The sequence below is a fragment of the Cinclus cinclus genome, chromosome 1 (assembly GCF_963662255.1).
Source record: "Cinclus cinclus chromosome 1, bCinCin1.1, whole genome shotgun sequence".
NCBI lineage: Eukaryota > Metazoa > Chordata > Aves > Passeriformes > Cinclidae > Cinclus > Cinclus cinclus.
In genome coordinates this window covers 136197143-136214108 of record NC_085046.1, presented here as the reverse complement: position 1 = coordinate 136214108, position 16966 = coordinate 136197143, and the positions used below count along the sequence as shown (strand labels likewise).

Sequence of the window (16966 nt, the reverse complement as noted above, 5' to 3'; positions counted from 1 at the left end):
CATATGTAAATAAGAACCAGAAACAAATATTTGATTAGTATTAGATGAAAACAAAATTAAGTTTAGAAAAAAATACTGAAGAATATTGTTATTTTAGTTGAATAGATGCTGGCCATGGCAAATGCAACAGCAAATTGTGCGAGAAGATCATGCTGCTAGCTTAGAAAATGCAAATAAGCAAACCCTTCTGTTGAGGGCTTTTTTTCTTTTTTTTCTTTTTTTCCTTTTTTAATAATAATTAGACCTAGTGGGAAAATGTTAAACAAGTATCTGGCAGGCAAAAGATCTCACTATATTTGAAACTGAATCAGTGTAGCATCAGGCTAGTCAGATGTTAAATCTGATCATCTGCTACTTAGAAAATTAATAGAAGTGTATATGAATACAAAACCACACAGACAGGACTCCAGCAGCTAATAATGGATTCATCAGCATGTGGTCCAACAAAACCCCAACTGTACCTTACGAAATTCAAGATGTGTTTATTTACTAAGTATTGACTGGTGCTGTCTGCATAAATAACAGATAGCAAGTTACTGGACATACCAGCAAATAAAATGACTGGTAGAAGGATTATGGCTAGCTTAAAGGGAAAAATCCGCTGGTGATGAAGCTTCATTTGTATATGTGCTATGGATTTTAAGAATAATATTGTCTGAAGATTATCAACTTAAATGTGTATCATTAATAACAAAATTTCATAGTGGAAGGAAAAGAAAATTTAAGTGTTTTTAAAAGAAAAGTGGATGTAAAAGAAAAAAACCCAATAGGACATTTTATCAGTTATTTGAAAATATCAGTGATTTCTGTTTCCTTTAAACTGCTAAATATGGAATAAAATTTCTGTTGTCTTCAGAAAGTTTGCCTTTACTTGTGAGGCAGATTCTCAATGAAAGTCTACAAAATATTTTTACCTATTTTTCTTTTATGCTTGGCATTTTGCTTGTTATGCATATTATTTTTCAAAATCTATATTCTCCTTTTTAGAGTAAACAGTTATTGGGAGATCAAACTAAAAGTGAGAATGTATGGGCTTTGACACAGCTATTAATTTTACAGTCAAAGTTACAGTAACCGCATGCTAATATTTTATGTTTCTGCATCATTTTACATGAATTGGGGACGAACATTTCTTGCACCTTCCAGATTAGGCCAAAACTCTTCCTGCTGCAAAATTTTTGTGACCTAATCAAAAATTTATTGAGATTAAACGAGATTGGTATTCACTTTAAAAAAATCTTTTTTTGGTTAATTTCTTCAGATACTGTCGAATCTAAGCTGAAATATTCTTGAGGAACTGTGTTTTCTGTGGAAATAACTAACACACAGTAGAATAGCTAGGATCTTGTGAACTGGAAAAGAAAACAAAACAATACAAAGAGCTGTTAAAATACATTTTTAAAAATTACCTATTTAAAAGCATAATCAGTGTCAAACATCAAATATCTAAGACACACAAGCAAAGAGGAAATAGAGTAATCTTATTTATCACATCAAGTCTCAAGCAAACAGTTCATCTAGGAGCACTTTTGCATGACTAATCAAGATTTCTTTCCATAATTTTAACTTTGCAATTATGAAATGATTGCTCTATTTAGATCCTGAAGCAAAGAGCTGGTCTTCCTTGAGGGCTGATGAGTTTAAAGTTCAGCATGCAGCTTAAAGTAATGTATGATTTAAGTTTTATTACAAGGACTATGGTAAAAGCAGAAAACAAATGATTGATCAAACTGCAAAAATTTCCAATCAGAAATCTAAAGTCTTGGAAACCACAAATGCGAAATGATTTGTCATTTTATAATTGGCATATGTGATTTGAAAAGACAGTGGGAGAGATTAAAATAGATTATAATTACTCTTGGAGTAGTAGTCTTTTAAAAAATACTTAGAAAATGAAAACAGACATTCAGCTGTTCAATATAGATGTCATCTTTCTTTGAATCTATAGCACATGATAGAATATAGTAACCTACAGGAGGAAGAGACACAGGAACACACTCTATAATTGACATATTTGAAAGAAAATAATTACATAATTTTCAATCATTTACAATGCCAAAAAGTATTACTACAGATTTTCAGATAGGTTCAAACATTATCACCACTGCTTAGAATGTATTTATTATATTTTAATTAATGGTGACAGAATATTTAGAAATTGCTACGTACATAAGACAATGTTTTGTTTCAAATTCCATTTGACTTTTTCCATTACTTAAAAAATAAACAAGGATGAGTGAGAAGACACATAAGACAAAAATTCCTTCAAAACTAGTCTCTTACCTGGTAAATGACATCCTTTAATCACTATTTTTACATCAAGAAATTTTATGCATTTGCACCCTGTGTACTTAGAGACATCTGAGGACATCTGTCTTATTTCACCAGGGACTCTTAACAAATAAAAATGTAGCAGTGAATATAACAGCTATTCTTATTATTTTGCCAACAATATTACTAACGCTTATACCCAAAGTAAATACTTACTTAGAAATATGCAGTTAAAATTGTACAGAATCCTCCTAGAATCTACCTCTTTTCTCTGTGTTCTGTGGTGCTTTTGATGTCCATTTGGATCCTTAGCCACTTTGATTTTCCTTGGGAGCTTAAAGATGGCACCATGGGGGAGTTATGGCAAACAGCCAGCAAGAATAATTATTTGTCAAAGACTATGATGATAGTGATTTTCTTCTTCTCATTCTTGGGTCTATATGGAGTAATTTAAGCACATATCTCTCATATGTCCTTTTCTCTGGTTCCAAGGCAATGGGTGTTTCAGTACTCCATTCTTACACTCTGAGATGATTGTAGAAACATTGCCAGATTCATGTTACTGAAACTACATAGCACTGCAGTTTTGCATGAAAGTAATATATAGATACTGAATACATACTGTGTCTCCAAATGATATCTTTGATTTCACCCCATATTTACTACTGGAGTTTTAGAATTGTTATATACCATAAATTTTCAGGATGAGCATTTGGTCTTCCTGACATAGCAAATTTGAATAAATAAAAATACCTCTTAACCTTTTCCTAGGCTCCCAGAAACATCTGGAGTCTTGCACTACATACATAATGAGCCCATTCCCTGTGGGTGTTAGGTGCCTGGCAAGCTGGTTGGACACACCAGGAAGAGAAAAGCAAATGTATTCATTTACAAATTTGTATCAATGTTCAGTGTTTGATAACACTGTAGCTGAAGTACATCATCAAAATCAAATACTCAAGTAAAATGTCACAATTTAAAATTTGGGTTTTTAAGAGTTGAAATGGAAACCTCTGTAGACATTGTCTTTTAGTTCCCATGGTTTCCCATGGTTACCCAAGCCAGTATCAGGTGCTTACAGGGTCTCTTAATGAGGTCAGAAAACATTTCCAAGTCAAAAATGGAAAAAAGAAAAGGAGCAGATAATCCCACCAAAAAAAAAAAAAAAAAAAAAAAAAAAAAAAAAAAAAAACACCACAATTATAATGTAATTTTTTTCCTGCCAAAATGGGAGACTGTAAAGGAATGATTGAAGAGCCTAGCAAAAGATGTAGGCATGTCCTGCCTGGTCTCCATCTCTCCAGAAGCACCTGGGTCTCGTGGTGTTATAATATCATACCTATCAACTCTGTGCTGATGTTTTTAAATATCTCACCATATCTAAAGCAGCAATAGACAGTCACATGAATAACTCCATTAGGTATGTTAAATTTGGAATTTAACAAATGGAATGCGATATGCAAATGGAATGTAAGATGGGAAATTGCTGTAGATAAAAAACCCTCAGCTACTAGAGGAAATTTAAATTGTAAATGTGTTTAATATGCATATGATATCTGCTTAATGAGATGACTGCTTATTTTACATATTTTTTTCACCTAAAGTTTCACTTTTACCAGAGTACTCAGTTAGACATTTAGTAGTCTAACATTTAGTTGGACATTTAGACTGATCCGAATAAGTGGCAATCAGATCTATGCACACACATTATCTTACAGGTGTTTTGCTGCTTACCTGCCATCTCTCTCCTGCAGTTATGATGTGCTTGCTATGTTTCATTTTAAATTACAATGAAAATTATTCTAGCCAACACATGATATTTTGTAGAGTTTAACTTACAAATAAGACTTAAGTTCTGAGGTCAATATCCTTTTGTACCAAATGAATAATACTCAAATGTATAGGTTATTTCAATAGTCAGAATGAATTATATTACAATTATTTCTAAAAGCCTGTAGTATTTTACTGAGTGATATTGGCATGTTGAATTTTTACTTATTAAAATTTTTGATAAATTTTGCATCCACTAAACCAAAAAAATATTACCTCTGAATTTCGTCACATCAGTTGAAGTGTAGAAACCAAATTAGAGAAACAGGCTTATCCTTTTTGACTAAATGCAACATAATGATGGTTATAAAAGGCCCACCGCTGAAAGCTAAATGGTATCCAATGGCTCTTATAATGATCTGTTTTGCATCAGGAGCTGTAATGTTTACTATGCTAGTAACACATGTGCTCATTATAAAAATCCACTACCCATCTAAACTGTGTCTATGTACCACTCATAAAATTAAAGATTTTGGGATAGCTGTGTACTTCTGTACTTTCCTGCTGTATGTATTTTTTTACCCAGAATTCTTTTAAATCATTGTGTGCATAAATAGATACAGGCTAAACCTGTGCGATGCAAGTAAAGTTTTATTCAAATTATTGTTTTGGTTTAACATTAGGCCAGTTTATTTTAAGATGTTGATACTTACCAATGAATTAATTTATTTATTGGTTGATGACGAAGCTATTGAAAAAAACGCACTGATATTGACTTATTTAAAAAAAAATTCATATGCCTGTTTGGGAGATGTAAGCATTTTATTACCTTTTTTTATTAATAGAACAAAAAGATACTCTCCTAATCAAATAAAAAATGCATTTCCTATATCATAAATATCCTGTACATAATTCTCCATCTTTTCATATTACTGTAAGTTCTTTAGTCGTGTTTTAATGATATTATTCATAAAGATACCAATGACAAAACAAAGAACAACTTTGTAAATACAGAGCTCTGAGGACTTGCTAAATATAAATATGTGAATATGTACCTCTTTAGGGGCCTTTGCTTCTTTTTTTCATGTTTTTAATTTTTCTGGTTATGTGATGTGAGTGCTATTATCATTTGGCTTTTATATCTGTCATGACTGCAAACAATGGTGCAAATTGGCTATTGTATTGGGGAAGTTTTTCTTTTTTTCCTTTTTTAAAATCTTTTCTTCTATTTTTTTTCTCCTTCTCTTTTTCATTTTTGTTTTGTTTTCTAAAGATTGCTTAATAAAAAAGATCTACATAATACCCATTAATTTACAGTATCTTTTAAGGACATGAAGTACATAGAGATCAAAGGAAAATATAAAACTTTTTATGATTCCCATGAAGCAAATAAACTTAATGGTAATTTACTGATGCACTATATAGAATGCATCTAAAGGTATCTTAAACCTAAAAATAAGTAAAACACTAAATAAATGCTAATATTGCAATTAAAGCATTTTTTAGCAAATCATTTCCTGACCTTTTGAATTCTGGTTTTCTCATCACTCTATATCCTGCCCTCTGATGAGACTAGAAATGCTGATAATGGCAGGACATAACTTATCAGTTAATTTGTGATTTCAGAAGAAGACTGAGACTGAATTTCAGAATAAGCAGCAGTAAATATATTAAAACAGCAAGTAAACACCACTGGTATTTTTTCCTACATCAAGCAAAATTAAAAATATATATCATCTCTTCCAGTAAAATTATCAAAGTTTGTGTATTTCTTAAAGTGTGCTAAAGACCAGCCTATGTAGCTATATATATATATATATCTGCATTAAAATAAACCAACCAAACAAACAAAAAACTAAACCAAACACAAAAGAAACCCTATCAAACAAAAAAAAATCACAGTGAACTTGTTCTAACAATGAAAGGGAAAATTTAAGTCGTGAGCAACCTTGACTAACAGACTTTTAGCTCTCTTTGAACATTAAGTTGAATTATGTGGCCTCTACAAGTCCTTTTTGACATAAAGTTTTCTGTCATACTAAATTCAAAGTAAAATGCAAAATTAATGGCTAATCTAGAAACAAATGAAAATAATTTCAATCTCAATCATTAATAAAATATATCATCCTATCTGCTACACAGTTCACCACACGTGGCTAACTGGGCTCCAAAGGTGCATCTTCACTGGTGTGTGTACACAGCTAAATTCTTGAACTGGTCCTTTACACATTTTTGACATTTATATATTATGGGCTTTGTTGGTCTGATATGAATCCTGATGAGGTTATTCCCCTAAAACCAAGGAAGATAAGTTTTGTCCTATATAAATCAAATGAATATGTAGAAGTGGGTATCAGCAGAGCTTATCAGCAGTGCTGAGGACACAAAAAATTTCCTTTCATTTGTGTCTCAAACACAGTGGTTTTAATTTAAAAAAACCAAAAAAAACCCCAAGCACACAAACAGCAAAAACACAAACCTTAATGACCCTGTAATTCCTTTCAAGACAGCTTTTTGTATGGATTTATTATTTCACAATGATACTACTCTTTGAGTTGAAATCAGAAATTTCTTCTTTGAGGCTAAAGTGCACAGTTTAAATAATACTAAATTCCCTCATTAAAGTGAATCATGGTCCTTTTCTTTCATTATATTCCTGTGGTAAAATTCAGCTACTACAAATTTTAGCAGAAGCCTGTGTAAGATATATAATGCAATGTATTTTTGAACATAACTCTAAAGAGTCTAAATTGTCTTGTGTATTGTGATTTCTTTGGTTGTTTTTTTTCTTCTGGCTAATGATAATCTGAACTGTTTTTAAGTCCAGTTTCTATGTCTTACTATCATCTATGCTAAATATAGTGTTCATCAAAAACAATCAGATTTTCTATTAATTCCTCATTTACTATATAAAATGTTTTTTTTTAAGCAATGCAAGCAACATAATTTTAAGGTAGTTATCCTTTCCATGTTTAAATATTATTTGGAACAGCCATCTGTCACACAGAGTTTTATTTACCAAAAATTAAACATGAATTGTGCTTTTTTGTTTCTTAGGTTAACAGGATTTCATCTTCCTCCACCTGTGACAAGTACAAAATCTGTATTTTCACTGCGCTTGACAAGTGACTTTGCAGTTAGTGCTCATGGGTTTAAAGTTTACTATGAAGGTAAGGCATTCTTAACATAATGTTCGTGTTTGGTTTTTTTTCACCCTCTGATTGCTACACATAAAAAACCTTAAGCATGCACAGAAATATGCAAAAATACACATATATAACCTTATCCAAGTTACAATATTTGCTTTTCATGTAATCACTCACAGATCATAGTCATATCTCAAACCAAAATATTTAAAACTTTACAATCTATAGTCCCATCCAGACAAAAATATTTTATGAACTCTAATAATGGCAAGTTCTTTTAATTCTGAAAACCTTAATTGTTATTGTTCTAGTCCTTCTGACACATGCTTATTCAAATTAATGTCAAGACATTACTAGTTAGCCTTGAATTTCGCTGGATAATGGTATCTGCAGGTTTTATGAATGGATTCCTTCTTATATGTTTGCATAGGAGAAATGCTGACTCAGTTCTCTGAATTGACATAAAGTTATTTCTCTACTGAAGTTTTCACAATTGTCTATAGTTTTCACACAGATGCTGCAGTTAATGAGCTGGAACATGTATTCCTGAAGTCCAGAAGTTCATAGTATTTGTGTGGTCCAGGAAGGATCTTGTTTGTGGTCAAGTTCACTATAGTAGTGTTTGGAGAGTTGGTTTATATCATGCATTCATTTTTTAAACCCAGTTCTTGGTACCAGGGATTATGAACTCTAACAAGTTTTTATGGGACATAAACAGAAAATGTTGCTTTTCTCATTTTCTTTGGTATAGTGTTTTGTGGTTTGATTTTTTCCTTTTTGTATTTTTCTCCCCTCTTTTTAAAAAAACACTTGGTGTCAAGACACTTGATTTTTCTGCTTCCATTAAGTGTCTCTGTCAGCAAAGCTGGAGCTATAATAAACAGCCTGGAGAAGTTCTGAGGCCATTGCTGTACCCTACTTGGCCCCATCTGCAATAGAAACTAATCTCTGAGAAAGTAACTAGATGAGTTACACTTTGATAGCTAGGAGCTATCCAAAAATGGGTAATGCAATGAAGGGCTGCTATAGAAATACAGTCCAGAATATCTCGGTAGTAAAATGTCTTCTGCTGTTGATTTAGTTTACCTTCAGGTATGATGCATTAGAATTCTACTTCATACAGAAATTCCCTCCTATATATAAAAACATGAAATGAAAAACATAAAACAATTTTTAGGCCCTTCTTGTTTCTTGAGTTTCAGAAAAAATAAGTGAAATGATTACACACTTACATGATTACACGATTATTTTTTGCAGGGGGGAGGTTGCACATAAAAAAGAGATAAATGAGAAAAGAGAAATTCAGGCTATATGTAACTGGTCTTGTCTAGATTATAGCTACTCTGCAGTCTGTTAATTTTTTAAGCATTTGGTTACTGTTCAGCAACAGCATTATTAAAAATGTTATTATTAAAATGCTCTATGCAATTCCTATAGATTTTTAACTATGCAAAATAAAATATGTGGTTTTCATGCATGAATTGAATTCATTATATACGGTATCATCTGTCCTTCTTAAAAACAGTTTACTGAAAGATTTTGTACTGCTAATGCTAACAGACAACATACTATGAATCTCAGATATGATAGAGAATGATTAAAACCAAAATGGAAGATCAGCTATAGACTTCAGCTTGCACATATATCTGACACCTCACATACTTCCTTTCTAGGATACCAATTAATAGAACTCAAGCTCTTAGCTCGGTACAAAATCTGGGGATATTTTACCTTCAACCACAGAAATCAGCATTTTAAAACAAAACATAAGCTTATTACCTTGAATTTGATGCTCATCTTTTTTTTTGAAACTGATATTTTATTTAGCGAAATTAGGAATTTTCAAAATGTTAGGCTGGATACCAGAGTTGTAGTTGAATGGAGACTCCCTTACTACAGCCAGATCTACTGTTTTAAGACCTGAATACATGTAACTTCATTTAGTCAGAGAAATTTTCTTTCAACACCTATTTTTTTCTGACTTAATGTGAAGCTATTCTCTTTAAACCCAGATAGCAAAGACATGAAAACGCATTACATTACATTATATTCATTTAATGTTTCTTTCCTAGGTGGGAGAGATATATTTAAATGATAATCACATCAGGGCAATTTCCATTTATTTTCTTCTTCTATTCTTTGTGAACATGTATAACCCTGCAATCAACATTTTAAGATGTGGTTCTGCCAGTTTTCAAAAATTTTGATTGCCCAGTATCTCCTTCTTAGCTTCTTGATGAAATATCTGCATATTTAGTACCCTTAAATATCAGGCCTCATAATTTAAAGTTTCATTATGGATATGTAATTTGAAATTTAAGATAGAAATGATTAGCCACCTGTCATTGTAATAAAGCAAAATGATAGAGGTGGCATGAGAGGATAGGGTGAGAAGTAGTGACATATAACTTCAGGGATTAGATCCAGTTGTAATTTGGAAAAGAAGGAACATACCTTTCATAATCAGAGATAATTTAAAACACTTTCTTCTGAAATGCTGTGAGATAGTTTATATAGGTAGATGGTTACATGGAATCCATTATTGTTCACTATTTAAAAAAAAAACAAAAAAACAAACAAAAAAACAACAACAAAAAAGCCTCCGAACACCTATTTTACTGACTTTGCTTTCTCTTGACAAATTTGCAGTTGAGCTGAAAGTTGAAAAGAAACTCAAAAAAAAAAAAGAGAACCTGACAGAATCTATGGGAAATATGAATCTATGGTGGACTTCATCATAATGTACAGGAACATACTCATTTTCTGATCTCCTAAGAATAAAAATATTTATGAAAAGATATAAAATTATATCTTTAATAGAAAGACTATGCTGAGCTACCATAAATAAGCCACTGCAATTACCTTCAGTCAAACCAAGTGCACTATAGACCAGAAAATATTGACTGGCCCACTAAAAATCAATATCATAAGCCTCAGTCTGCAATCTGTGTCCCTACACCTCCTCTTCTCTTCTCTTCTCTTCTCTTCTCTTCTCTTCTCTTCTCTTCTCTTCTCTTCTCTTCTCTTCTCTTCTCTTCTCTCTCTTCTCTTCTCTTCTCTTCTCTTCTCTTCTCTTCTCTTCTCTTCTCTTCTCTTCTCTTCTCTTCTCTTCTCTTCTCTTCTCTCTTCTCTTCTCTTCTCTTCTCTTCTCTTCTCTTCTCTTCTCTTCTCTTCTCTTCTCTTCTCTTCTCTTCTCTTCTCTTCTCTTCTCTTCTCTTCTCTTCTCTTCTCTTCTCTTCTTCTCTTCTCTTCTCTTCTCTCCTTTCTCTTCTTCTCACCTTCTCTTTCTTTCTTCTATATCAAGTGACATATCTGAGTTATCTTTGGTACCATTATGCACAAACTCTTCATGCTCAGCTTCTTTATTATTCTGAAAAGAACACATCTGATGAACATGCCTCTCTATATAGCACAACACCCCTGAAGAAAAATTATTTCATGAGAGAAAACTAGAACAGATTATCAAAAGCAATAGACTTCACTTACAGTGACAACAGAAAATGGCGAGGTACACTAAAATTTAAGGAGGGATTTTTAAAAAAACCCTGGAGCTATTTTTATCACTTTCTAGTGACACAGCATTACTGGTGGGAGTGAGAGATGGAGAAGTTCGAAGTCTGCTGATTCTGTGACTGTTTTGTTTTGTTGCTTTTTTCTGGGAGGTTTCTGGGGAGGTTTCTTTAGTAGCTTTCAGGCTCTCTGCAACATGTATAGGTATTAATATATGGAGAAAGGATGCTATACTTAATCTCCTATTTGATAATTTAGGCTAAGTAGAGTGTAGCTTTGCTCTTTTATTTTATTTCTGGTGGGATAATTTGGTTTAGGAATAGGAGAGTCCAATGCACTTTTCCATTTCCTGTTGTCCTAAGATACATAAGGAGCATTATTCATTGATAGTACAGGAGGGAAATACAGCTGCTGAGAAAGAAAGCAACTTAGCAGCTTGGCTACACAGCAAAGGGGATTCAGTGGACGTATTCCTGCTTTGAACAGTGCTTCCTTCTGTTCTCACTGTGCTACTTTACAGCTGTTAAACAGGTAGCTGACATTGCCAAAAATCATTGACTTCATTAAGAAATGTGCTGTTAGAATTTATGGCAATCATTATTCCTGTTAAATATTATAGACATTTTTGTATTATCCTGCTGGCCATGGCAAAGAATAGAAAAATTTAATATGTAGATTACCCTTATAGTGGAAACTCTGAATGCCCAGGAGGTGAATTGTAAATATTTATAATAGTGTATAAAATATAACTTTATCTGATTTATACTGCTGCACATAATTTTAAAGCTGAGTTATAAAACTGAATTATTAGACACTGCATAAACTAAGAAATGGTCTAATGTTTGTAAAGGAGTGCTGCTATGGAGTTGAGCAATTCTGCTGAAATGTCTTTGACAGGGATTTGAGAGCAATGTTAAAAATTTCAAGAATGATCACACCTTTATGAATAATGGAGGTGGAGAAGCAAAGAAGGGAGCAGATGGTGTTTATCAACAGAAAAGGATTTCCATCTAGGACTTCTGTGGACTCAACATGCATTTCTTTCAGCAATATTAAGAGAAACTGGTAGCTGATGTACAGCATAATTGAAGCATGTAGATAAGAAATACTAGTAGGACTCAAATATGCCAGGATGTGGGTGCTAAAATAATTTTGGCAGTTAGTATAAAGCTAGAGAATGTGAACAAATATCATAAACTATTTTAGCTCTGTGCATACCAGAATTAATAAATGTGGCTACACATAATCTAAATCTTAGATTCAGGTAAGTTTCATGAAGTCCTAGCTGTATAAAGCTAATAATATCACTGCTAGCTTAATATAAAATTTAAAGGTGTACAAATGAATTATTGTTTAATATTGGAGTGCTCTCTAGAAGAAATCCACAGAAAAATTGTTTGCCAGTTTGGAGTTGTAAAAGCCACAGAATTTATGCTATAAATTTGTCACCAAGCTTACTATGTTATGGATGGATAGGCTCTTTGCTGCTGCTGTTCACATTTTGCCATAACTGCTGTGGGTATGGCTGGTCTCTCTCATTGCATTGCTTCAACAACCCCCTTAATAAAAATTGAATTAAATTGAAGAAAGGAAAAGAAAGGAAAGGAGAAAGGAGAAAGGAGAGGAAAGGAGAGGAAAGGAGAGGAAAGGAGAGGAAAGGAGAGGAAAGGAGAGGAAAGGAGAGAAAGGAGAGGAAAGGAGAGGAAAGGAGAGGAAAGGAGAGGAAAGGAGAGGAAAGGAGAGGAAAGGAGAGGAAAGGAGAGAAAGGAGAGGAAAGGAAAGGAAAGGAAAGGAAAGGAAAGGAAAGGAAGAAAGGAAAGGAAAGGAAAGGAAAGGAAAGGAAAGAAAGGAAAGGAAAGGAAAGGAAAGGAAAGGAAAGGAAAGGAAAGGAAAGGAAAGGAAAGGAAAGGAAGGAGAGGAAAGGAGAGGAAAGGAGAGGAAAGGAGAGGAAAGGAGAGGAAAGGAGAGGAAAGGAGAGGAAAGGAGAGGAAAGGAGAGGAAAGGAGAGGAAAGGAGAGGAAAGGAGAGGAAAGGAAAGGAAAGGAAAGGAAAGGAAAGGAAAGGAAAGGAAAGGAAAGGAAAGGAAAGGAAAGGAAAGGAAAGGAAATTATTAAATTGCATAAATAGATACATTTAAAAGAAACACACTAATTCAACAAAGCAACATGCTAGACGTAAGTCAATATATATTGCCTATTTTTACTTCTATTCAACATGCTGGATAACAACAAGAAAAGAAATGTGCTGCAGTTTCTGTATTTTGTCTGAATGTATGAATATCTGCCAAATTGGTCTAGTAAGTCCCAAAAAAATATCTAATAAATCCTTTTTGTCTTGGAATACTAGTTTGGATGGAAAACATCCCACTAATGCCTCTTCATAGACTTATATCTACTACACACATTTATGCCATTCCTAATGTCAGATGCATAGTAAAGTTGTAGCACAGAAGACAATCAGTTCCTTGTAAAATCTATACCAGACTGCAATGGTGTTCCTACATATTTTACCTATATGCTGTACTGGTTGCACCATTCCTGTAAAAGTTCAGTGGAATTAGAGAGAAAAATAGCTCTGTGGACTTAATCTGGTTAATTTTAATACATTTCACACTATTTTTGTGATACCACAACCACTGATTTGGCTAAAGAATAACTTCTGGATACAAAGTTAGCTCTCAAAGACATGAAGCTTTAAGAAACTTTTTTTGATTCCACTGATCACTCTGCCTCAATTAGAAGTAAGACTTTTAGTTCTGATTTTTGAACTTTCAGCTGCTAACTTTTGTCTGCTTTTATCTGCTAAATTATAGAGCCCTTATTATTAGCATCTGTGAGTTCTTAGGGGGGAGTTTCTTAAGTAGTGCAATAAAATCACAGGCTTCGGAGTATTCTTCCTCTTTAATATGGGCTTTTGATGCATTAACACAAACTAATTTTCCAAATAATGAATTATTTTCTGTCATTCCTCTGCATTTTCATCATTTTGTGACAACTGTGTGGAAAAGGGCTCTGATTAGTACACTTGTCTGGCTGAGGCCTGCACCTGATCACCATAACCTTATTAAATATTTTTTAGCTTTTAGAGTAATGTCTCTCTGTTCTGCATGTGTAAGGGTTTAAAGGGCTGAGTGCCAGCAACTGGAGCCTGGCTGGGGGTGTTGGTAACCTTGACCTGATTTCAGCTGCTGGAGAGACTGGGGGTCTTTGTGCCAGCTATTGGAGTGGGTGGGGGTCTCAGCTGCCACTCACTGGGGTAGGAATGTTGTGTGTCCCATAAAACAGCTCTCAGGAGCAGCCTGCGTGAGCAAAGCAAGAGAGGGGCTCAGTGCCAGCGCTGGGAGGAAGCTGGGTGACAGCTGCTGAGGCTGTGTGATGACAGCTGTCTTCAGCTTCTCCATACTGGGGTGCTTGGGTCACTCACCTGCACACTTCCATCCAGACAAACCAGCAGGAAGGAGGTCCTGGACCTAGGCTGAGGTATCAGGAGGATGGGGAGTCCATGCTGGACAAGTAGGCCAGTACTGCATGTTTGCTAGTGAGCATCGAGCTGGACCAGCCAGTGATGAGGGGACACCTGGGGCCAGTAAGAGGGACTGGAATCTGGGTGGGGTTGCCAGGCAGGCAGAGGGATCATGCTGGTACTTGTGGGACCTGTGAATGTACGTGTGCTCATGCAGCCAGGTAATTCTGTGTTTGTGCCTGCATGAATGACCTCCTGTGTCTGCCAGGTTTGGCCACTGGTGCTCACGTTCAGGGGGTGCTGTCAAAGCAGTGTCTTGCCTGTGGCAGTCTGTAGCCCATCCTGTCAGTGTCTTGTGTGTCTTGGTGTGTTCCTCTTGGATACTTGCTCAGCTGTTAAACTGGTAGAATCTACAAATGGGAAAGCAGCAAGAAAGTCCATTGGCTTGAGTCACATCCCCAGGCTGCAAGGTGCCCCAGGTCTGGGGTCCTGTGGCCAGGCAAAGAAATATCCAGGTTTCAGAGCTGTTGGAAGCAGTGGCCAGTTGCTACTGAAAGCAGTGGCCACTTATCACATCCCTTCAGATGCTTAAATGTAATTTGGTTCACCAAGCATAGTTTGCCCTTGGTAAGTCTGTGCTAACTACTCCCCGTTAGCATCATCCTTCAGGTGATGGAAAATGGATTACCAAAATGTGCTTTGGGCTATTTCCAGGAATCGAGGGAAGAATTATTAGTTTGTAGTGCCTGTATTGATCCCTCTTGCTTTCATTAGGACAAGTGTATCACTAATCTGTCTATTCATGAAGGACTACTACTGATTGCTATAATTTTCCATGGAATATGGACAGCAGTTTTTCAGCCAGGGTGGGACAGGTCTTCTGGTACTCTTGGGTGAATCTGTGAATTGAATATATCCAACTTTTCAATGTAAACCAAGAACCAATTACCTCTCTCCTTCCCAACTGGACTGATACATAAACAGGTTACTCCTTATGAAGAATGATGCAGACAAGGTATGGAGTTTTTTGGTCTTTTCCCTGTTGAATATTATTGTCTTTGTCACCTGGTGAATCTGCAGTCTTCCCCATTCTTTTTTTTTTTGCCACCAGCATACTTTTAGAATCCCTTTGTATAATCCATGAAGCACCTCCTTGGCCTTTGACCTTGATTTTGTTCCTAAGATCCATTTCTATAGACCTTTCTTGCTGTCCATCCTTTTTCCTTTTTTTTTTTCCTCCCCTGTAATTCTCTGCATTTTATTTCATTAGGAAGAGCACTTGTTAGCCTCATGATTCATTTGCCAAAGTTCAGTTCCCCTTAAAATAGTTGGGATGTCATTTAATAAAATCAGCCATCTGACTGCACTTCCTCCCCATAATTGCTTCCCAGGAGATTCTGCCTAACAATTCCCCAAACAAATTCAAATACGATGTCTTAAAGTCTAGTGTCCCAATTTTAGTGCTTACTTCTCATACTTCTTTCTAAATTTGGGCTCAGTTTTCTTTTACTCTGTAGTTAGGTCCCTGTTCCCTGAAAAGAGTATTTTTAAGGGCCCTCCTTCTGAGTTTAAAATGTCTACACATGTTATATTCTTATTTGCATTGATCAGGTAGTTGCATTTGTTCCCAGCAGTCTTACTTTGTCTTCTGATGAGGTACTATGGTTATGAAGCCCAAATCCTTGGAGATAACTGTGCAACTCAGCACTGGTCTGCTGGATGCACTTGCAGCCAGAGCTTTTCTCCCAGTCAGAAGGATTGAAAGGGATACCAACACCTCAAGGGATCACATGCTCCTCATTCTTCCTGTCAGAATCCCATATCAACCTTAGATCAGCTTAATGTGTCCCTTGGCCATGTTATTACCACTCAGATGAGTGAATAGCATGAAGTAGCAGTTGTGAGGCTGAAAAAAGAGCAATTGCTCTGTAAAATTATGTGCCTGAGCTCCAGGCAAGGAGTGCACAGTACACTAGAGGTCTGTCTTGCAGGCAGGGAACTGTGCCATAGAGGAGGGAGTATCTGACCACTAGAACTTCTCAAAAGTTCATTATGGATGGCTGTGTCACTTTAAGTGTACTTTTGCATACTGCTAATAAAGATTGTTTCTGGTGGCAAATATTTGTCATCCTATTTTTAGTAGAATATGTGATAAATTCATCTAAATAGACTTGTCATTCTCTTCCCTGTTCTTTCATTTGAAAAATAACATATAATTTTTAGGAAAAAAGCTCAAGCACATGTGCTTGATTATAGATCTAGTGTTTTATTCTACCATAATTAGCAGTTAGACTTTAGTGGTTGTCGAGTGCTAAATTTTCTTTGATAAATCTTTTAAAAAAAATAAATAAGTTGATTGATGAGAGAGCCACAGAACATGCATAATTTTGTTCCAGACAAAAATAATGGAAATATATTTATTTGCTTTAACAATTGCAAAAAAAGGTCATTCTTTGAAAGTTAAAAACCAGTGAATAACCTATCATTTCTTCTGTCTTGAGAAAAACTTAATTATTGGGAAAAAAAACATGTCTCTCCATTAATCTGGTAAAAATCCACTTACTATCTCAATGTTCTGTTTAATTTATTTCTTTCAGAATAATGTTGTTAAATAAGCCATATTTGTCAACTTATGGTACTGCAATTTATCATTTTGATACATGCCTCATATTGAAGCTTAACTAAGACAGTGATTAATTTGAAATCTTAATTATATGTCAGCCTTACTATAGTTGTTTTTTTTTTCCCCTTATATTTTCAATGTCATTTTTCATTTAAAGAATAATTGAATATATACTGCAAGTCTT

General features: G+C 34.6%; 1 protein-coding gene across 3 annotated transcripts in view; it reads left to right on the top strand.

Annotated features, from left to right (window-relative positions):
* CSMD3 (CUB and Sushi multiple domains 3) overlaps nt 1-16966 on the top strand; it is a 590741-nt gene that overhangs the window by 105218 nt on the left and 468557 nt on the right. For all 3 annotated transcript variants that reach the window (XM_062491358.1, XM_062491350.1, XM_062491342.1), the window contains exon 3: nt 7099-7211. In XM_062491358.1, the coding sequence (XP_062347342.1) occupies nt 7099-7211 (113 nt within the window). The remainder of the gene's footprint in view (nt 1-7098; nt 7212-16966) is intronic.